The sequence below is a fragment of the Gouania willdenowi genome, chromosome 16 (assembly GCF_900634775.1).
Source record: "Gouania willdenowi chromosome 16, fGouWil2.1, whole genome shotgun sequence".
NCBI lineage: Eukaryota > Metazoa > Chordata > Actinopteri > Blenniiformes > Gobiesocidae > Gouania > Gouania willdenowi.
In genome coordinates this window covers 6,123,547-6,151,234 of record NC_041059.1, presented here as the reverse complement: position 1 = coordinate 6,151,234, position 27,688 = coordinate 6,123,547, and the positions used below count along the sequence as shown (strand labels likewise).

Below are 27,688 nucleotides of genomic sequence, written 5' to 3'. Positions count from 1 at the left end.
CTTATTTATTAAGTATTTTAAAACTCTTGTTAGTCATTCAATCTTGCACAAGCACATTGGTATTTATTATTAACAATAAAGTTATTTCTTTCTTTCATATTTTTTTGTTAAAAAATAAATATATAAATAAAATAAAAACATATTTTGCACCATAATTTTTGTCACCTCCAGCCTTCACGAATAAGTATATACTGTATATATATACTGTACATTTAAAGGTAAACTGAGCCACTTGTATATTTAAATTTTTAGACTTCCCACATTTAAGATGGACAGTGAAAGCCTCATTTTCTTGTTTGTGGGTGCTTGGCATCATCGAGCGGTGACGTTATAACGCGCGTAAAGGTTTTTAAAAATTATTTGTGTCACTTTTTAAGCGATTTAAATTAAGTTTTGAATAACCAGTAAAAAAAAACAAAAAAAAAACAGCACTATATATTATATATTTTGGCTTTTAGCTTGTTAATAATTTTATTTCCGTTTTTGTTTTTCTTTTTTGCAAACAAGTCTGAGTACCAGTCAGGTGACAGCGCCAAACCATAAAAGACTGACAGGTGTTTAAACCAATCCGCTTTCGTGTTGTAATCCAAGCCAATCAAATTCGAGAGGTGGGGTCGTGCTGTGTAAAGGTCTTTAAAAAAATATTTGTGTAGTTTTTAAAATATTATGTAAGCCAAGTTCCGAATAACTTGTAGAAACGTGCATTGCATATTTTACATGATATTTATTTTTTCTTAGCTTGTTAATAATTGTATTTCCGTTTTTCGTTTTACCGTGTGATAGGTCACTAAACAAGTCTGAGTACCAGTCAGGTGACAACACCAGCCACAAATGATTGACAGGTGTTTAAACCAATGTACTTTCGTGTTGTAATCCAGGCAGCCAATCGGATTCGAGAGGCGGGGTCGTGGTGTGGGTATTTTTTTCATCGAGGAGGAAATCCTTCGGAAATGTGGGATCACGCTCCATGTTCCTGACCAGCCTGGACCGCTTCACTCACAAACTATTCCTGCTGCTTCACCGAGGCTGTAGACATTATTGAGCTGACAGCTAAGGTGGGGGAAACGGGGAAGAAAGCGACCGTCAATAGGTCAAAATGTCGATCCAGTACGAGGTGGAACAGCTGGCCGACAGCTACGGAGTGGCCGATTCGTTCCCCAAAGACTTCGGCTACGGCGAGGAGGAGGAGGCCGACATCGAGGACAACCCGTCGCCGTCCGACAGCAAACCAAGGATCCTGCTCATGGGTCTGAGGAGGAGCGGGAAGTCCTCCATACAGAAGGTGAGCAAGCAGAGACGGTGAAGTTAGTGTTAGCTTACAAAAGCTAACTAGGTTTTCACGTTAACACAACATTGATTTACATTGGATTTAAAGGGAAACATCCAGCCACAGTTGTCTGTGTTGCTTCACTACCGCTGTAAATCGTTAACTACACGGTGTCTGAGGTGCTCGGTTTAACTGATATTCAGCATGTGACTGTTTGGCCAAAAACTTGTCAAACATGTCTCAGAAATCTTAAGTCCCACCCAGATGTGCAAGGCATCCTACCTATGTGTATGTGCGTGTGTTTCACGTGACTAGAATCCGACCACACCTTGGAGTCTGAAAGGCTTTGTGGTAAAGGCGTAAGAATGGGGTACTACCAGTTTACCCCGTTAGGCGGCGGAAATGAGTCATTACCGTGTTTACATGGTATTTTAACCCTTCTGTTATCGTTGGGGTCAATTTGACCCCATCCAATGTTTATAATTTAAAAAATTAATAGTTGACTATTTGTATTGCTTAATATTTCATGACTTTTCCTATTTTGATGGGCACAATTAAGTATAAAATTATCATGATTATATTTTTTCAATGTGCTGAACACATATTGCACGCATTGGTGTTTCTCTGGGGTCAATTTGACCCTAAGCTGTTTATTCACTTTATAGTGAATAACCCCAAATATGTTTCAAAAAAGAGATAAAAAGTAAGTAAAATAAATAAGTAAATATGTTCATGAAAGTAAAGAGTCACCAACATCAAATTTCCCCGAATTAGAAAAGATTTGAATGAAATATTTTTAAGATAGTTCTTGACCTGATGATGGCGCTGCAGGAAACGTCATATAATTACTAGAACCAATAGGGTTCATACTCTTGTGGTCATTAATGTTTATTGTTATTTACAAGATTTTGATGGAAACTATTTAAGATTAATTAATTCTAATTCGAACATTTGTCCTAATGGTGGCGCTAGAGAACAAGTCAATGTTTTGTTATCATGGGGTTATTTATGTATTCAACAAATTAGGGATTTCAAGATACAACTTCTTTACTTCTGATCCGATACCGATATTGGCATGAATCATACATACTTTTATTACTTATTCTGTAGTGTGCAATGTTAGAAAAGGCTTTATCAAGTGATGTTACTCAGAGAACAATAGTCAGCAACAGTAGGTATGAGAAAAACTGACCCATTTATTATTAACCAATTGGTTCCATACATTTTAACCTTCAACATAATATCTACAGTATTCTACAATTGAATATAATAAAATTAAAAAATGTCCATTTGTTTTCTGGCTGATATCGGACCAATATCAGATCGGGACACCCCTATAACAAATAAACAAAGTGCCCGACAAAAACTTGGTCAGCAATTTTCTGAAAATAATTTTCTGGAGCTAAATAATAAATATCCCTGGGGTTCAATTGATTCCAAGCTTAAATTGTGTTTAATAGTTGAGGAAAATAGGAGGGTTAAAAGTAACTAAACCCCAAAACAGTTTAAGTATTACAGTTTAGCATGTTTTGTTGTAAAAATGTAAGGGCGACTGTCCTATAGGTTGAAATCTGGTTTTTACAATCAAATGATGGTTTGTGATCATAAACTAGCACTGTTGGCCCCGCCCCCTCCTTTAAAGCACCTTTTATACACAACACAACCCAAAGTGCTTTACACAAAACAAACATCATAGTAGCGCTAGCACACCATAAAATTACATTCGTGAATGAGGTTAAATTGGCAAAAAAAAAAAAAGGCATTAAATATGGTGAAAAGAGGTTGAAAGTGACTATAATGGGTGAACATTTGTGACAATAGGTGGGAAAAGTAGTGGAAAGGGTTCATTAGTGCCGTAAATGTCTTGAAAGTGAGAAAAAATGTGCAGAAAAAGCATTTAAATTTGTTGGAGATGTGGCGAAATGGGAGTAATGTAGCAAAAAAAAATGGCAAGAAAAAGTGATGAATATCGGTTAAAATATTGAAAAGTTATGTAGTTACAGAAAAAGGGTTAAAAATAATGCCAAAAATTGGCTGAAATTGTTCATATAATATTCATAGTTTCTTGAAGGCATCAGGTGACCCCAAATGGGGTCCTGACCCAAGGTTGAGAACCTTTTGACATAGTACTTTTTTTGGGGCACTTACCTAACTTTTTCATCACACTAGTGTCATAATAACCAAATTCCTTGAGGCTCCTAGATTTCCCATTATTGCTTGTGCAAGTCCAACACATTTGGTTTTCTGAAACTGGGCGTCCACTGCAGCCCTTCCACAGCCTCTGGCAGTCTTGTGATTCACTGAGAAGATTATGGTGAGAACAGCACGAACGCTCACCGAATATACTTCACTCTCAGCTGAGATGGACTTTTAAAATGCTCTGATAGTTTAATCAGGCACTAGTGTTTAATATTTTATTTTGTGAAGTGAAGTGTAATCTGTGCGTGATGTACCGGGCTAATGCACACAGTATTCCGTCTTCATCAGCAGGCCTTCAGTTAGAAGTGAAAAGCAGGTGATTTGGCTTTAACTGGTCAAACATGGGGTAAAAAAAATATCATGGGGGATTTGAACATTCTTCCCAATCCTGAAATCGTCCCTCCCCATTCCCCACATCATGTTATTACGTTTTAGTTTTATTAAGGGAAAGATTTATGTGATTGTTTTTAGCTGTCAAACTGCTGCAGATGTTTGCAAACTTGGCACAGAGCTGCAAAGAGCTGATTAAAGCAATGCACGTTGGAACAGAAGAGTGAGTCGGCACTATTTTTGCCCTTTTCTTCGTCTTTCACACGTGATGTCTCAAACCCCAAAGACGACTGTTCTGCATTGACCAGTAAAACACAGTACTACTCTTACCTAGGGCTGGACAATGTTGACCAAAACTCATATCTTCTCAAAATGGAGATATATACGTTATAAATCTTTATTTTTACCTAAAAAATGTCTGACCAGAACCAGAAAGACAATTCTAGGTTAAATTTGCTGATGTAAAAAGCCACACATGCACATTTATTAACGAACATCTGTGCCACTTTTGGCTTTTTCTCCTCTAAGGGACAGCACGTGTGAGTGAGTTCTGTAGTGTGTCTTGTTTAGGGGAAGGTCTGTGTTAGAACACACTCGGTAATCCATCAAACTGCTTTTTATGCTGTATAGGCAATATTGTAATTTTCTATATCGCAAAAACAGAAATCTATATATTGCCCAGCCCTACTGTTACCATGTACAATAAAATAAAAAAAGTCAATTAAACCTTTTTGCTTTGACGATTTCTGAATTTGCAAAATCCAGTGTCGGCTTGTGCAGAGCTCGGGATAAGTGCAACTAATAATTAAATCAAATGTAAGTTATCTTTAATTGTTTTATTAAAAACAATAACACATTGTCTTTTTTTCAAAGGTTTAATGTGTTATGTATGTATTTATAGTCAATACAGTTTAATCATTTTATGTTAAGGTTTCGTTTATTCAGACATTTACTTTGATCTCCTGACATGTTCTAACTGTCAACTGCCAGTCAGTCAGAAGTCAAGGACACATCAAAGCAATCAGCAGACGCCTCTGAAGAAGACTGGCAGTTGTCAGTCGAAACTTGCCAGGAGATCAAAATAAATTTCATGACCTTTCTTTTCTGAATAAACCTTAACATATTATTCTATTATAACTTGCTGTAATTAATCATTTAATTCCTTGAATGATTATTTCTGTATTGTCCATAAAATAAAAAATATAAAGTCAAAGCGCACACACAGTATTCACAAATAGTTTTTAACATAGCCATATTATGAGAAGGAGGCCTGACCTTGATTTATCTCAAATTGTAAAATTGTTTTTTGTAGCAAGTTCAAAATGTATGTCCTAATCAATTGTTGTTAAAGTTTATAAAGTGGTGTAATTTCCTTCTTATGGGTTATCCTTTAAATTTGTTCCAACCACATAAAACTATTATTAACATAAATCAGTTGGTTTGTTCTTGTTGTAACCCTCCACTGTTTTTTTTTTTTTTTGTGTGTGTATCTTATTATTTTTTTTTCAGGTGGTCTTCCATAAAATGTCTCCCAATGAGACGTTGTTCTTAGAGAGCACCAACAAGATTTACAAAGACGACATCTCCAGCAGCTCCTTCGTCAACTTCCAGATCTGGGACTTCCCCGGCCAGGTGGACTTCTTCGACCCCACCTTCGACTACGAGATGATCTTCAGAGGAACCGGGGCTTTGATATTTGTTATTGACGCTCAGGTGAGACACGTCACAGACATTATTCAACATGTTGATTTTACAGCCAAACTTATATCTATAGAAGACAATTAAACCTTTGTAAAGCAACTAATAAATACCTTTTCAGTCCTTAGAAATGAATACGCAATTTTATATTAAGACTGTCTATAGCACCTGTGTTAAACTCAAGGCCCGGGGGCCAAATCCGGCCCTTTAGAGCATCCAATTCGGCCCGCAGCAGAAAGCAAAAAAGTCAGAGAAACCATGAAGACCAACTAACTCAGTTGTAAATATAAGTTAAAAAAAATAAATTAATACACAAATTAAATGAAACTCCACAATATTAGCAAGGCTTACATTTTCCTCATGCTTATATCACATAACGGAAGTAATTTTTAATTTGAATTTGATTAAATATCTCTAAAATCCTGCAATTTTCTTCAAATTATTTCACAAAACTTTCAGAAAAAAATATACAAAATGGCCACGAAATCAAATAATTATTTTTTTTTTTTTACATGGAAGTGCAAACTAGAGCACAATAATGATTAAATTACTAATTTTCCCACTTAAAATCTGCAGCGCTCTTAAGATGAAGTACTCCATATTTGGCCCCTGAACTAAAATGAGTTTGACACCCCTGGTCTACATAATGCATAGTGCTTTTAAACATTAATGTTTATGATTTAAAAAGGCTTTGTTAGTAACACAGCCTTGATAATAGTTGAATCAGCTTCAAATCTGGATATAATAGACTCGTTTATACTACGTTAACATTTATACTGTTGCACAAATGTCATGCATCCCAGTAACTTCCTGTCTTTCATTTTGAAGGATGATTACGTAGAGGCTCTTGGTCGGCTTCACCTCACCGTGTCGCGGGCCTACAGGGTTAATCCAGAGATTAACTTTGAGGTGTTTATCCACAAAGTTGATGGACTGTCAGATGATCACAAGATTGAAACTCAGCGTGACATCCATCAGAGAGCCAACGATGATCTGGCAGATGCAAGTTTGGAGAAGCTGCATCTCAGGTAAACTGTCCACGCACAGTGACTGAAAACTCACCACACACAAATACATGCAAATAGCCACAGACAGTCAGGGATTAGATATCTGAAAAATAAAGGAACATGTTCAAGTGCATGATGTTATTCTAGTTCAGTGAGGAGAGTTGTCAAAGAATGTTGGGAGCCACTGTTTTTCTCTAGCCTGGTGATAAGCCACACCCACTTCCTTAATTTTTGTAAGAAGGTGGATGGCAAGAAGAGGGTTTTAGGGCCCTATAAAACTACGTTAACGGAATCGCGGACGGAGTCACGGAATCGACCAGTGAAAACGATTAAACGCAGAAATGGACAGAATTGGCATGAAACACAGTCACTGTGGGGCAAGGAATTTTTTTTTATGGGGAAATGACGGATATGAAATATGGCACCACCCTCCCCCTCTTGTCCTGGCTGCATTAAACTCTTCCTAAAAACAAAACAAATCATCAATGACTCCTAAATACAGAGCCACCAGTGCCTGTTTAACATTACTGTGCCTGTAAAGTTCTGTCCTTTTTTTGTGTAGCGCAGCGGTGCTACGTGAAAACGTGATCAACTTTAATCATCTTCACCTGCTCAGTGTTCCAACTGTTGTGTCTGGCTAACTAAGAATTTAGTTTTTTTAATTCCAGCCTTTTGTCCGTGTCTATAGGTACACATTCCCAGTCAGCAAGCTACCTCAAGTAGAACCGGTATAGTGGGAACTTCCGGTTTACAAAATAAAAGTCCGTTGGAACATCTCATCAGAGCTACAGAAGATAGGATAATTTAAATTAGCTTAATTTAAACCAAGTTGATCAAAATTTAATCAATAAAACTGCTCAGATTCAGTAAATCATTGATCCCTGAGAGGAAATTGGGTGACATTAATGCTGTTCTCATACATCTTTATGACATAAATGATTAAAAAGGAGCAGTAAGAATAATTTGTCACTACAACTTATATCTACCTTTTAATTGTATCTAACTTTATTTTTGACATACATTTTTTTTTAATTGTTTTATTTATTTTGTTTCCTCACAGGAGTTTAAAACATATTTTCTCTAAAAAATGATAAATATTTATATATAAAAAAAAGACTTGGAGTGGAAAACACAGAATTTGGGAAAAAATAAAACAGATTTTTTTTTTAGGGCCTGAGGCTTTAAAAGTGTAAATTTCTACCGTACTACACACCATTTTCCTCTTCCGTCTCCGTTTAGGGAAAAAGATGTACGCTTGTTGTGTTATTGTCGTCAGGCCCACTTTTGGTTTGATTGGTTGCTCTGTGTGTGTTTGTCCTGCCCAGCTAAGCCCCCCAAAACTCAAATGCCTCATGAGAGCTTCCAGACTAATTGCCTGTATTAAACGTTGAATAATACAAAGAAATTAGGATGGATTCCGGGAAGAAAAAATTTCCCCAGTTTCTACAAATATCAGTGAGATTATGAACTTTTTATGTAACCCAAGCTTTATTAATCTGGTCCATCGTATTTTTTTGTCACAAAATGACTAACTAGTGATGCACTGAATATTCGGCCACCGAAAATGGCCCAATAATGCTTTTTCCCTTTTGCGCTTGTTTGGAACCAGACCAACTTGTCTGCAGACTCAGAGCGGTGATTTTTCAGCACATTTGAGCACTAAAGCATTTTATGAAGAGCACATACGTGTGCTTTATGTTTCTGTGTCACGTTGACACTGTAGTTACGTGTATTCCTCCGTTAACACAGACCTCTACACGCAGCCTGACGCACAGCTGGTCACCAGAAGCATGAATTAGTTTTTTAGTTTGTCAGCGCATGACTGTACTTGGTCAGCGTGATAACTTGGATAAGATTAAACCAGCGCACGCAAGAAATGATGCACGCAGCAATGAATTCAGAGAACATGGAGAGTAGCGCTCACAGAGTCACTGTGATAAAGCAGTGAAGCTGATCTTCATCAATAACTTTAATGCACTTAATGGTTTTTTTAAATTTTTTTATTAGAGAACATATTTAATTTGACTTTTTTTCAGCAGCCTAATCAATCAATCAACTTTATTTGTCTCCAATAGGGGTGATTCATAGTCCAAAGATATGGGGAGTGTAAAAGACATACATGCCACAATATAACACATAAGAGTACATGTTACATAACATAAAAATATGTAGCACTGCAAGTTCACCCATGAATAACACAAGGTAATGTAGAAACAATGAGAGAAAGGTAAATCTGGCGAAGAAACGGATTTATTAACACATCACACTTGTCGAGTTAACAGACGACTACAGTCAGTTATACTGTAGATCTTTAGAATATTGTTTAATGTATGAGTGGGGTCAAGTTACACATTTTATTTTTTTTATTTTATATTGTGCATTGTTGGAATGTCAGTGTTGATTTATTCTTTGAAGCATCGATATTAATTTATACAATTGCAATGCTTTGCTTTTCCTGAGTTTAGTACACATTTCTAACCTGAAATGCAATAGAACTGATAATTTGCATAATTTTTTTGGGTTTTCAGCCTTAGTTTCTCATTTTCGGTTTTCAGTTTAGAAGTTTCATTTTGTTGCAATCCCTAGTTTCTACAGTGCACACTCAGGGAATCCCCACCTGGCCCTTTTTTTGATTTTGTGCACAAAAATCATCTCCAAATACACCTTTAAAAAAAAAAAAAATGTATCTCCCTCTATCCAACCAGAGCCCTGCTAAATCCACATTTCATATGTAGTGTAAATTCACTTCTGCTTTTACACCCACGTGTTGAAAATGGCAGTAAAGTGTGACAGACAGTCACACACTGATCAAATACGACTGACACTAAACTGTGACGTTGATTCACGTCAGTGCTGCTGCTGATGATGTGTTTCACTCAAACACCTTTTACACTTTCAAAGCTCACATCAGGAACCTTTAACTCCTGACGGTGGACAAACAGGCTCCAACATCTCACATGATGTGTCACATTTATTTACAGACCAGGTTGTAGTTTTTATTTTTTTAACCATGTGAGCAGCACGGCTTGTAAGCATCACTTGATTATCACAGGCTCATTTTTGTCTCTGTAGCAATCTTAGGCAACTTTTCCTGTATCTGTTTTACTACTTTTACATTCAATATTATCATCCTTTCACCTCTTAGTTCAAAGGCGACTCTGTGATCGTTTCTTGGCTCAGCTTCATGGTCTACATACCAAGTGTTACAGTGATATTCCTCTCAGGCCTGTTAATTAACACAGTCAGAAAGCAAGTTATAACGGCATCTAAATTAAACTGTTGTTTAAGGCTTTGTCACTGTGTCATGGCCCACCATTATAAACGTATATTACCTGTAGTTGTTTTTAAATAGTAGAAATTAGGGATGCACCAAAATGAAAATTCTTGGCACAAAACCGAAACCCCAAAATAAATTATTATGCCAATTATTACTATAATGACAATGTATTGCTATATGAATGTGTACTAACCTCACTATTAAAGCATTGTAATTGCATACATTAATATTAATGATTAAAATTATAAATCAGTTAAAAACATATGAAGATATTTATTTAGCAGTGACATTCCAACAATGCACAATATAAATTGAAATAATAAATTAAATATTTAACTCAAACATTAAATAATACGTGAGAAATAACTCGATGTATACTATATGGGGACATTTTTCAAGTATGCACGGTTGGCACACTAGTCATACTCAACCGCCCCATGATGCATTGCGAGCGGAATGTAAAATGGTCCTGGAATCGGCTTCAAGCTAAAAATCAAACATCACCTTTTCAAAACAAAAGCATCTCTTCTTGTCTTCCTTTAGTTTATTCACGCTTTTGTAAATAGGGCTTTTGTTTTGTCATTAGCACAATGGAAAGTCTCTGAAAACCTCTGAAATGTTTTTACATGAGGTTTATGGATCAAATGAGAACATGTTATTCTATTCGGTCACTTTTTCACTAACAGATATTTAGCCTCGGTGTGCTTCAGGTTTTTGTCATTGTATGTTCCAAATGCATCTTGGGAAACTTGTAGGGCTGTAGTCAACCAAGGAAATGGTTGATCGACCAAGACTGTGGCTCACGTAACGATTAGTCGACCAAACAACAAAAAAAAACTGAAAATGAATGAGCAGGTATACAACTATATTGTTTTGTGGTGCCGATTTGCTTTTAAACAAAGACCATTTATGATATTAAGCTTTGACCACAACCCGACAAAGCAAAAGTGAAACCTACAGGTCCGACAGACATTAGGTATTTATATCAGAGCCCGACCTGAAACCAACAATGAAAACCTATTTTTCCCTCTTACAAATGACATATTTGTTTGTTTTAGAGGTAAGCCTACTTTTATTAACAGACAACTGTTAATGTCAACATCAGATCAGCGCACGGGGAAACAAATGTACGTCAAACACAGGTGCGCAGTGTTCCCGCTGCGCCAGAGACGGCAGTGGATCTATTTACATAATCCACTCATCAGATATAAGGATAATCCATGTTCTTGTGCAGAAAAAGGATTGATGTAACAGTGGATACCTAAAGTCCTTCCCTCTCTGCTCTGATCTGCTCTGAGGATAGTCCACTGCGCTGACAGCTGAAGCACAACACTTTTTTTTGCAGTGCAGCACGCACTTACATAGCTGTTGGTGGACATAGAATCATGTTTAGACATTAAATAAACCCTATTTGATATTTAATCATCATCACCTTGTAATGAACAGAACGTTTGTTACGTGCACTTGCACTTTTATATTCACTAGCACTTTTATGCACACTGCACTTGAAACATGCTAATTTGCACATATAAAAGTATTGCACACGTTGGTCAGTTTTAAATTGTTTATTGAAAGGATTTGTTGTTGTTGCCCGTGGGTCCGGTCGGGATGCGTCGCCTCCGGTAATGGCGGCCGGTCCTGCGGAGGCAACGGGATATTTAGGATTGGGATTGTGCAATATTATGTGCCATGTTTTAAGAATTAGTTGATGCTTTAGGTGTTGCGTGCATGCGGTGAATGTTTGGGTGTGTGAATGTGTATCTGTGTGGGTGCAAGCTACTTACGTTTCCTCTTGTGTCCAGGGTGGCGGTGTCTGGCCAAAAGATTCCCCAGGGAAACAGACGCCGCTGAAAAGCGTTCCGGGCTGGACCAAGGGGCGAAAAGCTTGGGGGTGGCTGAATAGGTTTTAACCGGTTTTAGGATGTAGTTTGATTCAGTTAGGTGATTTTGGTTGGGAGTTTATTGTAGTGGGGTTTTTCTTTGTTTATATTATGGCTATGGGTTTTATTGGAGGATTTGAATGTGGTTTTAGAAGCTAATGTTATTTTCTACACCTGCGTAGCTTTATGGTTTTATCCAGTTTAGTGGGAGAGTATTTAAGGCGCCTGATGCCCTCACTCTAGGTTCTGCTGCTGGAGGAGACCTGTCAGTCCTCTGATGCACCTTTGGTTTGCACTGTGCACTTTATTGTATTTTTGCACCAAAAAAATAAATATCCCAAAAAAAAAAGGAAGTGGACCACTAAGATGGCCTCCCTGGTCTTTTTTGCTCATTACTCACCGCCTCCTGCTCGTGCCGCCCTGTCACACACCTATAAGTGAATTAATTTTTTTTTTTTAACGCTATTGAAACTGATACCGTTGCTGGTCAACCAATTAGTCGACTAAACGACCAAAGTTGGCAGCCCTAGAAACTTGGAAGTATACTTAAGTGGGGAACGCTCATCATTCTAAACCCCCTAATCATATTTATAGTATATAGTAGACAGTATATACCAGGGCTTGAGACTGCGACCAAATTGGCGGCATATGCGAGTATTTTTTGCAGTTTGTGCGAGTGAAAATTTCATCTGGTCGCAGCTCTGCGAGTGCGTTGGGTGACCTTATGTGACGAAGCGACTGAGTGCCTCGTCACGTCCCACAGAGTGCACTTCTCTCGCTCCACGCTGCGGGTGAGGAGACGGCGCCGAGTGGAGTGATAGAGCGTACATGCGCAGCGAGGGCCAGTCTTTACACTGATGCTGTGGAGGACCTCATCAGAATCTGCATTAAGGGGCCAGAACTGATGGACTATGATGCCAGGCCAGATGTTCAGCTGTGGTTCTCCCAGGGGAAGAGGGTTAGGAGACCTCACTATAAGATATGTTATATTATTGTTATATAAGAGCTGGCTCCTGATCATCTGCATTGCTTCACCACATGATATTCAATGCTAAGTTGGTTATGCTACTGTTAAGTTAATTCAAGAACAGTATTTCTGCAAAATGAAAAAAAAAAAACAGAATACTTGTAACCTGTTATGCTTTGCTGTTATTTAAAACATTTTTGTTACGTTTTCTTTTAAAATGATATAAAGGAAATTACCTGTTATTTCAGCCACTGCTTGTTGCAGAAATAAATAATATGGACACTAAAACCTTAAAGCATTTTGCAAATATCATAGCTCAAGTCACTGTTAGTCTTTATTTAATACAAAACTACTGCACGCCAGTTAAGTCAACTATTCATCAGCATGCATGGCTATGCTTCAATAGTTTTTATTTTCCAATAACTTGATTATTGGTCCGTGCTGACACACAGAGCAGTAATGTTTGTGCGTATCTCACACGTACAGTCCTGTTAGCTGAGCAGCGCTGGCACTGAGATGGATGTTTGTTCCGGTTCGACAGCCCATCACTGGCCACACAGCGGCTGTGCCTCGTGCAAAAAACACTTCCATTTGGCTTCCTGCATGCGCTGCTGACCTTTTATTTATATACCTCAGGAACCAAAGTCCACAAATCACATGCGTCCAATTTCACAGGAAGCCTGCGTCTCTGCTAAGTAAACATTTTATTTTATCTGACGATGCTAAACTCCCGACTCAGTCAGCCAGCAGCGTGTTGTTTGTCATGTGACTCCATGTCTGCTTGTATTTTTCTACCTGTTTTCTGATGCTTTTTGAGGAACTTTGCTGCTCACTCACTTCCTGTTTCTCCATTTTCATTTAGCTTTTACTTGACCAGTATTTACGACCACTCCATCTTTGAGGCCTTCAGTAAAGTGGTGCAGAAGCTCATCCCACAGCTCCCCACTTTGGAGAACCTGCTAAATATCTTCATTTCTGTAAGTGTGACAGAGCGGTTATTTTATATACAGTATGATATGATGGTGGGAGACAGAAACTAATACAGGCTTCACTCACTCACGTTGGACTGTTAAAATAAAAAAAGCAGAAATTATCTTATGTTGGGACTTTCATGTATTTTCTTACCCAAAATACAGGTCCATTGCAAGTCCAATGTTCCTTTAATGCAGGGGTGTCAAACTCATTTTAGTTCAGGGGCCAAAAACGGACCAGTTTGATCTCAAGTGGGCCTACTTTGCACTTCCGCCTTTAAATGATCAGTAAAGTATGTAAGGCACCAACAATATTCAAGAGATAAGTAACTAAATTTACTTGATTTGTGATTAATTTTTATTTAATTTGAAGAAAGCTTGTAGAATAAGTTGAAATAAAATTCTGGATTTTTGGAAAAATTGAAAGTTCTTTCAAGAATTTGCTTTTGAAAATGATGATCATGTGATATAAACATCTGGAAACTGTGAATGCTGGCAAATATTGTAGTTATAGTTTCATTGAATTTTGAGGGACTGTGATCTACAAGCAAATAAGTTGGTAATTTGCACATTAATTCAAGTTTTTCCATTACTTTTTCTTTCTCCTGCGGGCCACATTGAATGCCCTTAAGGGCCAGAATTGGCCCCCGGACCTTGAGTTTGATACATGTGCTTTAATGTGTACTTCACACTGACTGAGTGGAATAGACAACTTGGATCAAGCAAAAAAAAACCCCTAAAAGTTACCCTGATTGGTACCCAATATAAGCCTCTCTCAACCATCACCATCTAACCTTGTGTTTTATGGTTGGATGATGATGATGGTACATCAAAGAACAATATAAACACATTATTTTTCAATCTTAAATAAAACTGCCATTCTCTGCTTTTCTGCTCACCTTCAAACCATCAGACTAAGTGGTTCCCAGTCGTCTGCTCTTATGTTCTGTTCGGCAGCAGAAAATGCCTCTGAACGTTTTTTTGACACTTTCCAACAAATGTATTTGTCCCCGAGAAGCAATTCACTTCATACTTTTCCTGTCAGAGAAACATAAATAAGAAAATGTGTACAATTCATGGGAAATTCAGCCTGTTACATCCAGATAAACACACGTCTATATCACGTAGCGACATACGTGCTTACACACATAAAAGTGCAAAAATAATACGATGTTGTAGAACTTTCTCTCCACTCACCACCAGTTAGTTCAACCCCCATCCCTCCCCATTCAGAAACTTGAGGCAAAAAAAGAGAAGTTTAATGCAACTGCACAGTAACGTGTGTGTTGCAGAACATTCCCAGAAAAGTTAAAATATTTTAAGTTACATTTGTCACAAACCGGAGACACAAAGTATGACTTAGGAGCTTTAAATTGAATTAATCTCTGGCTGTTGTTAATTGAACGACTATTATTACAGGAGAGAGCTCAACATTAATTTAACTTTCCCACGCCTTCATAGTACATTTAGGAAATAAAGTCTTCCAACATAAAGCTTGTAAATGAATTGAATTAAACTGTCTCTTTTTAGGGAGGACTTCAAATCAGAGAGATTTTCTCTCTTTTTTATTTTGCTTTGTTTTAGAATATTTTCTATATAAAATTCATTAGAATGACACAGACGACGTGTATATTAAGGGTGCAAAGATTAATCGACATTGTTGACCAAAATCGATAACAGAATTTGTCACCGACGAATGGAATTGTTGACAATTGTCGGTTACGTCACCACCGTCTTTTTCAAGCTGTCGACGTAGTTGTTTTTCATGAGGAGTGGCTCATCTCACCTTCTTTATATCTTTGCTCAGAGCTGTATGCACGTTACGCCCTCAATTTAGCAAAGAGTGGCCTTACAAACCTTGTTCCACGAGCCAAAATTGCCTCCAAGACTTTTGTCAACAACTTATTATTCTCTAGAGTGCAGTTGCCGGCGGTGCCGCTGCACCCCCGCCCCTGGTTAAGACCAGACCCCCACCCAACAAAGTGAACCAGTCTAAGTTCAGATCACATACACATTGACAGATGAATCTGCAGCAACGATTAGCAACTGGATACTGGCCTAAAGCTAACTAAGCTAACCCAACAAAGGAAACACAGACTGGGCTAAGAGCTGAAGCTAATGACTTCATAAAAAAGTTTATATGAAAGAGTAAAAAGACTATTGGAGTTATTTTTGTTTTCATGTGCTTTTCTTTTTTTTTTTTTTTAGAAAGTGTGTCATTAGCTTGGAAGATGAAAAATGCTTGTATAAAACAAACTGGAGAGAGATAATCTAGTCGTCTCCATTCTTGTGTTCCGACAGAATTCAGGGATCGAGAAGGCCTTCCTGTTCGACGTGGTCAGTAAGATCTACATCGCCACCGACAGCTCTCCTGTGGACATGCAGTCCTACGAGCTGTGCTGCGACATGATCGACGTGGTCATCGACGTGTCCTGCATCTACGGGTGATTGTCCCACGTCTGTTTGTCCCGTGTTGTTGTCACACTGAGAACCCACAGGACGATAACAGAGCGTTGTGTTTCTAGTCTGAGAGAAGATGGCAGCGGCAGTGCCTACGACAAGGAGTCCATGGCCATCATCAAACTCAACAACACTACTGTTCTCTACCTGAAGGAGGTCACCAAGTTCCTGGCCCTCGTTTGCATCCTTAGAGAAGAAAGCTTCGAACGCAAAGGTAACGCAGGAGGACAAGTGTTAGAATTAGTATTTTTTATGGTGATCTGAACTAAAACTAGACAAAGACTAAATGCAACCAGTAGTAGGATGACCAGGTTTGAGTTGGTGTGAAGGGGCGGGGCTTGATGAAAAATGAGCTGTACTGAGACCAGTTAGAGCAGTGGTTCTCAAACATTTTTGGGGTATTTGTAGCCATACCAGCCTGTCATTGCTCGATCCCGTTAGATCTCTGAAGCCCGTTAGTTGGATGGGAGACCACTGAGAATTCCAGGTGCCACAGTGAGGTGGCAGTCACCCCAGTGGTATCTGTCATTGTGTCCTTGGGCAAGGCACTTCACCCGCATTGCTTAGTATGAATGGAGCGTGTGAGTGAGAGTTGGTGGTGGTCGGAGGGGGCGATGGCGCACTATGGCAGCCTCGCCTCCGCCTCTGTGGCTACAACAGTAGCTCACCACCACTAAGTGTGGAGTGAAAGAATAATACCTTAATTCTGTAAAGCGACTGAGTGTCTATGATAAAATTGATGCATTTTTATTCCCCTTTATGAACGAAAGTGAACTTTCAAGCACCACCTGCAGCCATTGCACCCCAAAAAAATTCTGAGAAATATCACATTTTTAAATTGAATGAACTAACAGGGAACGAGAAACATATTTCATAATAAAGCAAAAACAAAAACTTAAACTAATCGCCTGCATTAGTGCAGTAGTCAAAAGTACAGCAAATAACGAAGCATTGTTTGTACCAAAAAGCTTAAGAAAACAAAAAAGGAAATTATTTTTTGGAGGTTTTTGTTCCGCTCCACTTCACATGCCAACTTAAATCATTATTTTTACTCTTTAATTCCTCGTCACATTTTGTTCCTATTCACACTAATAATTTAATGTTCTTTTAATTTCTGCTGCATTTTTGTAGGCGTTTTGTTTTACTGTGTATGATCTTTGTCAGTGAAGAAAAGGTATTTAAAGGGATCCTCCAGAGTTTTTACAAGTTTGGCCTAAAATCTTTGAAATGTACTTATTAGTAGATCTATGAATGTATGATTTAGCACCATATTTGTTTTATTAACTTTTAAAATTGGGACTAACTTTACAGTTTTAGAGCCTGCGTTCCGTCATATTGAGATCACATGATTGATGACGTCACACGGCCTCATTTGCTCGTAAAATTCCCATTGTTTTCTATTGGAGTGAAGCATTCAGCCTGATTTATAGATCATTTAGCAGCTTTTTCAGTCAAACTGACGACTTGTGCTGCTTTTGGTTGCTCTAAATAATCAGGAAAGTTAAAGATGCCATTTGTGAAACAAGCATTGCCACGATACAAACAGTTGGATGTTGGTTTGATATATTTGTTAAAGGTTTATTATAATTATTACTATTATGAGAAAAAAATTATGGTATATTAGAAAATTGAGATTTAATTTTTTACCATTTATTACAACACAAAAGTACAGAAAATTGAGTATCGGTTCAAATGTGAAAAGTACCCATCCCTATGTGAAGTCTTTAAACTTTTGTGCATTGAGTTGTGAACTCTTGCTGATGGAAACGAGCACTTTACTGTTTGAATGGAGCACAGTTTTAATGCTAAATAACGACACCTGAGAGTTTTCTCATGTCTCACCAGGATTGATAGACTACAACTTCCACTGTTTCCGGAAGGCCATCCACGAAGTATTTGAGGTGGGCGTGTCCACGCAGCGATTGTTACAGGCAGTGGGCTCGCCCTGCACCAAGGCCGTCGCGCTCAACGGCACGCCACGCAACACCGTCTAATAAACGCACACACGCAGAGAGAGGAAAAACAGAAGGATGAAGCGGCGCTGGAAGCCCTTTTTTTAAAAAGAGAGAGAGACTAGTGAAAATGAAACCGAGGCCTCGCCGGTTATTGTCCTTGTCCAGAGACGTCACGAGAGCGTCGGAGAATGGACGAGTCCAAGGGGCTGAGACTGTGGAGGAAAACTGGGCCTCTGATTCAGACTAATGCGAAACACTGTTTGCATGAGGAGGTGTACACTCCTGAACTGTGACTAGAAAGGAAAAGGTTTCTTTCCTTGGATCTGGTTGCTCTGCCATATGTACTGGTTCATACACAGATCTGGATCTGATCAAACTGACGTCAGTTTGGAAGCACCGAGGACGGCGCCCCTTGCTGATCAGACTGTGGACGCCCTCGGCCTTACTGAAACATACACAGAGCATGACCACCATGCAAGCTTCTCTCTCACCTTTATCCAACACCCAAACCTGCTTTTTTGTTCCACTGGTGAAGGGAAACAAGCTTCTGCAAGCGGACGAAGAAGGGATTGTGCTCTCCATCTAACTTTATCTGTCCATGTCTATGTGTGACTGAGTGAATGTGAACCTCAGTAACAACATTTTTGGTTATATCTCTGATTTAATATCGTAAAGGAATGATTTAAAAGCATGAATATCCCCCAGAAAATGTAAACATAACTTGGCTGTTCTGTGACTTTTCACTTCAAAATCAGTAAACAAATGAGGGCCAGTTAAATTTTACAATGATTTAAGAAAAAATAATCTTCTTGAAAGTGTAATTCTTCCCCTGAGAATTGGGTGGTCTTCATCTTGCAGATTAATGATGATGACAACGATGCGAAATATGAGCCTCTACACTTTATCAACCACTTACGTACATCAGTCGCCACATCTGGATGATTGAGTTCATGTGTTGTGATTCTATGCTGTGTGAAATAAACAAAACTTACTTTGAGTTTGAATTGTCCAATCACAGGATACGTTACAACCATGTGCCTGATATAGTTTATTTTAATTGTAAAGATATGGACTCAGCTGCACTGCCATTACAGATGTATTTTACATCAGGAGACAAGCAGTAGATCCTTCACTTTAAAGTGGCACTTTTATGAAAAAAATCCCCTTATAATGGTTTTGCTACAGTAATATAAATCCCTTTAGCCTCATTCAGAAGATGTTCTGTTTCCTCCCTCCCTTGTTATTTCACATTTTGTAAAAAGTCAGCTCCAAACGGGCGAGTTTGATTTTTCTCGCAAATTGATGTCACCTAGCGGAAACTCCTCCTCCTCACAATCCTGGCTCCTCCTACCCTATAAGAATGTGAGCTCCTCCCTCTCAAACTACCTCACAAGTAAAACAAACAATGCGGTTTAAGATAGAATATATATTGTACTTTATTGTCATATGTAAAGCTACATACATTAAATGTGTTCTCTGCATTTAACCCCTCCCTGTGGAGCACCTGGAGCAGTTCCATTTATAGTACCCGTTATACCGCCTTGTATCACCTTTGACATGATCTGATGTATTGGTGACCCAATGCCACTCACCTTAAATGGACCATTTCTGTAATACGTGGTGGAGAAGAAGGACGTGATGTAGCATCTCCGGTGAGTGTTTGAAGCAGCTGACAGCTGATTGACTCCGCTGCTGCTGCCGCACACAAATCCTGAAACAGCGTTTGTCTGGCTCACAATAACAATAGCCGCTTAAATAGCCATGTGTTTTATTGTAATGTGCAGTTTTTTGGCTGAAAACAATAACGAGTGTGGATAGCAAAAGAAAATTGCTAGTGGTCAGGTGTTATGTGGAGTCAGCGTCTACAGATACGCCCACTCATAAATATGCATAAATAGGCTCCAAAACAGCCTGTTTTTAGAACTGCTCACAAAGTGGCTTTTCAGAGGCTAAAACTCTGGAAAACAGGTGAGTTTGGGAAAATGAACCTCAAATATTATGTTGTTGGGTTTCTTAGAAAAAATGGGGATGGGTGAAAATAACATAACACAGGACCTTTAAATGAAAAAAAAAAAAGAACTCCCAAAATGCACATGACAAAAAAAATACCCACAATGATAGAAAAAAAAAAAATAACAAACCATAAAAATACTCCAAAATGACTCACAGAATACACAAGACAACAGCAAGCACACGACAAAAACACATCCCGACAGAAAAATATACAGAACCACAACAAACATACACACAAAATGAGAGAAAAACATGCCAAAATAACTCAAACACAATGATGGGAAAGAAATGTGCAAAAACTGTATGGAAAAATATACAAAATGAGTGAAATATGCCAAAATGACTCCAAAAACACGCAATGAAAAGAACATAACATAGCAAGACGAATAAAAAAAAAATAAAAAGCACACAAGAATTAAGAGGGAAATATACAAAATATAAATAAAAGTACACTAAATGACTCCAAAAACATAAACACACAAAACGAGTTGTTTCCAGTATTAATGCACAAACCTATGTGAACAACACTTCACATAGGTTGTTACTATTGAAATTTACATTTAAATTTTTTGATAACCTTTAACATCTCTACTACTCGACTTTTCCCAGTTTACCTGCTTGTCTTTCCTTAATAGACCCTTTAACTTATTAATTCTGACCACTGTCGAGCAGGATCATCATCATCAAAGAGTTGCAGTTTGGAAAAAAAAAACAAACTTGTTTTTAAATCAAATTCTAGGACTTAAACTTAAATCTCGACTAATGAGATTATCAGTAAACTTCAATGCTTGTAATTTATTGTGCAATAATCTTATTGAACACAAGATGGCACTGTAGGACTGTAGGAGGGATTGCAGGACCCTGGACAGTCCTAGAGGACTGCAATCCTGTCGATTTTAGATGTCACCCTCATCCAGACACTCCAGATTAAAAGGAAAATATTTTTACTTGGATTGTTTCACTCTTGCCTGACGACATCATCATATTCAGGTGTGTTGGAGAAGTAAAACATGCAGAAATGACCAGAGTTAGGAAAACTGGTATAGATGGACCTGCATCTCTTCTTTTTAAATGTTGACGGGTTTTGTGACCGAACAATAAACTTCTGCATCTTTTATATAGATTTGGTGTTAATTTACAGAAGTGGATTTGGGCCAATTTCGATGAAGAAAATTAATTTTTTTTTGGGAAAATCAAGAATAAAGTCAAAATGTCAAGATTAATGTTGAAATTTTGAGATTAAAGTTGAAATGTAATGTTGAGATTAAAATCCAAAAGACTAAAGGTTAAAGTGGAAATTTCGAAAATGAACTCAAAAAACAATGTCGCGATAAAAGTTGAAGGTTTGCTAATAAAGTCAAATATACGGAAGCTGATGAGGGCCAACTTGTTAAACTTAAATATTGACATTTCGACTTCGATCAAAATTGGCCCTAATCCACTTAATGTTGAAATTTTGAGAACAAAGTTGAAATATCATGTCAAGATTAAAGTCGAAAAAACGAGGTTAAAGTCCAAATTTCAAAAATGAACTTAAAATATTCACTTTGTTCTCGACATTTTTACTTTATTTTTGATTTGCCCACAACTATTTTCTCCATCAAAATTGGCCCTAATTCACTTCCATATAAAATAAAGACAAAATAGTTTATTCTTTACGCAGGTAAGCATTAGTAACAACTTCCTCGTTACAAAAAATATGGGATTATTATAGGATACACATGTATTTGTAACTAAAGCATAGCTAAAGACAATAAAAAAAAAAAATGCCTACTATGGATAAAAGAAAGGCTTTCATTGTTTCTATTGAATCAAATAAAAGCCAAAGTTATTGTTCTATGATGTGCCTAATCTTCGCTAATTTGCCTAAAAACCCATTTCTGTGATTCTTCTTGTGTAAAATGAGGCTGACTAGTAATTGCCAGTTTCCCCATGTCTTGGCTGTTGTTCAGATGGTTTTATAATGAAGGAGATGGGGAGGAGGGGGGGATATACCACCACCACCACCACCTCACCTATAAAAACAAGCCAGTGAGTGGCTTTTGCCATGCAAGTTATTCACCAGTTAAGTTAAATAAGCCTCACAGCTTCTGTCACGAGCCATTATGTGGGGAGTAGGCGAGACAGCTAAACACCACTTCCACACAATTTAGATGCAATAAAACACTGACAGCTTTTTTATCCACTTCATTAAGCTGGTAATTTCTTATAAAAATCTCTCGCATTAATCCTGTCGATTGGTTTCCCCGCGGTTCCTTAAGATCTCCTCCAACCTTAGCCGCCTTGCTTTGATGCTTACTCAAATAGGCGCTAATTTCAGATAAATTATGCATCTGCATGTAGCCCTGCTCATGCCAAGGAATATAAAGTGTGACACCCTGAGAGATGGTGAATTAAAGCAAAGTGTGATATCCCGACAGGCCAGTGATGGCTGATAGGTTAGAGCCGTCATCCTGATGGTCCGTTGATCTGCGTTGATTCACTTTGTATTCAGAGAAGACGACGATGGTGGTGGGGTCATGTTTATGATGTTTTGAAGGTTGTCTGGACTCACCGAGCGTTTGTTTTCTCAGAGCATGGGATGAACTTTAATACGTCTTTGGATGAGTTTAATTTCCCCCATTATCTCTCTAAGACACATGTCAAACTCGAGGCCCGGGGGCCAAATCTGGCCCTTTAGAGCAGTGGTTCTCAACTTTTTAAGCCCGCGACCCCCAAAATAAAGCTTTGAGAGAGCGAGGACCCCATCTGTACCAGAAGTGGGTTGAACACAGTTCTGAAGATTGAAGAACAGTCATGTGGAGACATGTCCATCTATGAGGGGAAATAAAGGGGAGAGATTTTTGGGGTCCATCCATAAAGTCAGTAAAATGATGGTCCATTGTTCTATGAATCTGTGATAACCACATTTATTTATTTATTTATCGTAATCATTTCCACTGTTATTCATGAAGTTTATTTTTATTTGGGCCATATATAGTCATCTTAAACATGTTAATTCTTGTTTTAATCAGAATTAAAATGGTTAAAAGTGAGCGAAAATGTGGTGAAATGAGATTTTAAAAACCACAGAAATTGATTCAACAAGTCAATATTGGCTTAAAAGATTCAGAAATGGGGCGGAGCGGGGTTGGGGTAATGTAATTTAAAAAGTAGGAACAATTACTTTAAACTGGCAAATAATGGGCAAAAATAAGCATGAAATATGTTAAAAAGAGGTTAAAAGTGACAATAATGCATCAACATATGTGACATTAGGTGTAGAAAATAGTGGAAAGGATTTACAAGTGCTGAATATGTATTAAAAATTGAAAAAAAATTGCAGAAAAGGCATTAAAATTTGTTGGAGAAATGGCAGAAATGGAGAGAAATTATAGTTTAAAAAAAGTGATAAAATAGGTTAAAATACGGCAAGTTTGGTTGAGTTGCAAAAGAATTGTAAAAACAAGCAAAAATGGGCTAAAATTGTTAGAAACTTAGTTTCTTGAAGGCATCTGGCAAACCCCTCCTAGTGTCTCGCGACCCCAAATGGGGTCCTGAACCGTAAATTTAAGAACCTCTGCTTTAGAGCAATTCAGCTCGTGAGAGAAAGTAAAAATGAGAGAGAAAACATGAATCATTGTGTGAATGAAAGTCAACAATATTTGCAGGTGCTCACAGTTGGAAAATTTTCCTCAAATTGTGACACAATATTTCCCTTAATTAAATAGAAATTGGTCACAAAATCTAGGTAATATAAAGTGATGATCCTGCTGGGACCATTATCTGTCACTTGTTACATGGATATGGTTAGTTTCTTACATATTTTGTCTTTTATGTATGTTTATTTAGAAGTGTAAAATAATGCACAATAATGTTGAAATTACTCATTTTCCTGCATAAAGTCTGTGGCCCACTTTAGATCAAACTGCTCCGTATTTTGGCCCCTGAACTAAACGGAGTTTGACACCCCTGCTCTAAGACGAGACAATGTAACGGCAGCATAAAAGCCAACAGATGTCTGAGTAAAAACAAGCATCAGAATGATGACGAAAAACTTTTAAAAACAAGCACTTGCGGGAATAAAATTGTCTGGTGGTTAAAGTGTCTTTTGCTTTTGGTCGACATCTTTGTTGTCGACCAGTAAAAGCAGCAGAAATATTGTAGAACTTCCATAAATGATATTTACACCTTTATCCACCCTGTACGTGTCAGGATAGAGGGTGAAAGTAACTTCTACTTTCAGTGCTATTTAATTGAGCTACTATTGAGTGTTTTATGTATGACTTACTTGCACTTGGGTACAACTGTAATCGAGTAGCAGTACTTCTACTGTTCTACTGTAATCTAAACCAAATCCTACATATAGAACCCAAATAAAACCACTCCTAAAACCTGATTTTAAGAGTCCGTTTTAAAGTAGTTTATTAATATGTTTGAAGCATTAGTTTTTAATATATTTTATTTTCTCTAATGAAGTGAAATGTGTGCAGCCTGAAGCTCTTCATAATTCATGTCAGACTGGCATGAATTATAAAGTCTGTCAGTGGCACTTTAAAAAAACAAAAAACAAAAAGGAAAAATCTTGTTGACATTGTGCCTTTCATGTTGAGTTTGGAACTTGAAAAGCTTTTACAGAGTTCAAAGGCAAATCGTTTCTGTAGTAAAAAACACAAAAAACAAAACACATTGTTAAAAGTTATTTTTTGGTCTTTTTTTGGTCTTTGAGTGACACGTGATGTATCGTATTGTGACATGAACTCAGTGTATCGTCCCGCCTCTAATATTTATACGTCTATTCTTGTTTCTCTTCACTCCAAAAAAAAAAACTGATTGGCTCCAATTCAAAAGACATATAAACAAATATATGTTTCTGTATCCTTTGAAATGTGGCCCTTGAAGATTTTTTCATCTTCTCATTTCCACTGTTTAACAGTGAGCATCAGTAGATGGAGCTGTTGTCTGCTGTTTTCTCTTCATTCTTTCTCCATCTATGTCAGCGCAGCCTACACATGAAGATCAATAAACCATTGCAAAGACCCAGAGAACTGGAACCTGGTGGAGAACCTGGTGGAGAACCTGGTGGAGAACCTGGTAGAACACTGAAAAAGTGAATGACTTGTAATTTGATCACCTGATGGAAGCTGAAATTGCATCTCTTTCATCCACTAGCATCGCTCCATCTGTCTAATAATGAAGCTTCGGCTAATAAAGAAGTAATCTTAGCCACACTTTTGCCTTTGATGTCACTCTCACATCCGTCCATCGCTATGGAATCTTCCTCAGAGTCATTAGAACAGTGATATTAGCATTAGGCTCTTAATAAAACTCAGAGTGTGTGATCTGTTATCTTTACATGTTATTAGCTGCAGCTTTATGAGGAATGTGGGAACAATGATGGGACTAAGTGAGATGTTTCTGTCGCTGACAGATGTGATCCAGACACACCACATTATAGAGATGTGATAATAGGATCTGTGGCAGATCACTGCAGCTGTGGAGTTGATACATAATCAGGTGGAATCAACATTATTTCACATGATATACAGATAAAACTATTTAGATAAAGAAATAATTAAAGAAAATCTGATTCAAAGTATCCAGAAATGTCCAATAGAGAGATTCCAGTATTTATGAAGATATTTAAAGCAGCTAGGTAGGTATCTATGTATCTACGTATCTATATGTATATCTATCCATCTATGTATCTATCTATCTACATATCTATCTGTATATCTATCTATCTACATATCTATCTGTATATCTATCTATCTACATATCTATCTGTATATCTATCTATCTACGTATCTATATGTATATCTATCCATCTAGGTATCTATCTATCTACGTATCTATATGTATATCTATCCATCTATGTATCTATCTACTTACATATCTATCTGTCTGTCTACGTATCGATCTATCTATCTATCTATCTATCTATCTATCTGTCTGTCTACGTATCTATCTATCTATCTATCTATCTATCTATCTATCTATCTATCTGTCTATCTATCTGTCTATCTATCTATCTATCTGTCTATCTATCTATCTGTCTGTCTGTCTGTCTACGTATCTATCTATCTATCTATCTATCTATCTATCTATCTATCTATCCATCTATCTGTCTACGTATCTATCTATCTATCTATCTATCTATCTATCTGTCTATCTATCTATCTATCTATCTATCTATCTATCTATCTATCTATCTATCTATCTATCTATCTATCTATCTATCTATCTGTCTGTCTGTCTGTCTGTCTGTCTGTCTGTCTGTCTGTCTGTCTGTCTGTCTGTCTGTCTGTCTGTCTGTCTGTCTGTCTGTCTGTCTGTCTGTCTGTCTACGTATCTATCTATCTATCTATCTGTCTATCTGTCTATCTATCTATCATCTATCTATTGTGTAGGTATAAGACAGTCAAAATGCTTAGTCATGTTTTCACTACAACAGTAAAGATGTGCTGATGTAAACTATAGATAAAGTTTGTCTTTTTAATGTGTATTGTAAGTTACACTTTAGTGCAGCGATTCTCAACTGGTGGGGTCAGGACCCAAAAGTGGTTTGCGGACCTGTACTGGGTGGGGCGTGGACAATAAATAAATACTTAATGTCTCTCATGTTGGTCTCGTCTTTTATTTTGTAATAAACTTTTCTTTTGACAGGCATGCTGTAGAGAACCCCAGATTTAGTGTATTTGGGACATTGATTGACTCTAAGACACTTTCCACTTTTACTGTTTGTGCTGTAATCAGTTGATGGATCATATCATTGTGATACAGAAAGAAGAAGAAGGAGGAGAGAATCACAAAACTAATATAGAATTGTGAACGTACAGTATAAGAACAATTTCCATACGGTAAACTGCACATGCTGTTGATGTAAAGTCTGAATGATTTCTTTTGACAGTGCCGTACCCCTTCAGACCTTTAACCTGAATCCATGTACCCCCTACTCCTGCACACTTAGAAAAACACAATGATGCAATGTCATGTACAATGTATCCCTACAGTGAATTTGACCTAACCTGTTTAGGAATCAAATATAACGAGAATATTTGCATTTCCTAAATGCAAGTGAGGATGTCGGTGCAGGCCAGCATCATCGAACGCTGCATTAGCATAGCCTAGCATTACTGTTAGCATTATCTAGCATTAGCCTATCATTAGCATTAACGTAGCATTACCATTAACACTGGCTAACATTAGCCTAGCATCAACATTAGCATTTGTTATCATTAGCATTAGCCTAGCTTTACTGTTAGCAATTTGCTATCCTTCACATTACTTCGCATTACATTTAACTAACATTAACCTAGCATTAACAGTAGCATTTGCTAGCTTTAGCCTAGCATTAATAATATCATGAGCCTAGCATTAACTTTAATATAGCATTAGCCATGTCATTAGCATTAGTTTAATATTAGCATTAGCTAATATTAGCATGAGCATTAGCTAATATTAGCATTAGTACGAGTAGCCCCTATGACAATTTGCGTACCCCACTTTGGGAACCTAGGTTCTAGAACATTGAAAACCCATGATTGAGAACGTGTTGTACCTGTGTGACTCTAATCTCATCAGGAACGTACATAACATGTCCTCCTGTTTTATTCCAACCCGGTCTTATAGATTTTCAAGCATTAACACCACAACAGTATATCTATTATGTCGTGCTATCGGAG

The 27,688-nt window shown here is 37.6% G+C and overlaps 1 protein-coding gene across 1 annotated transcript; it reads left to right on the top strand.

Moving 5' to 3' along the window:
- Positions 1 to 900: 900 nt before the first annotated feature.
- Positions 901 to 19,008, top strand: rragca (Ras-related GTP binding Ca). The gene is made up of 7 exons (XM_028471219.1): positions 901 to 1,282; positions 5,306 to 5,509; positions 6,323 to 6,522; positions 13,488 to 13,602; positions 15,898 to 16,040; positions 16,122 to 16,270; positions 17,902 to 19,008. Exons 1-7 carry the CDS (start codon positions 1,097 to 1,099, stop codon positions 18,048 to 18,050), a joined length of 1,146 nt encoding a protein of 381 aa, XP_028327020.1. The 5' UTR covers positions 901 to 1,096; the 3' UTR covers positions 18,051 to 19,008.
- The last annotated feature ends 8,680 nt before the right edge of the window (positions 19,009 to 27,688 follow it).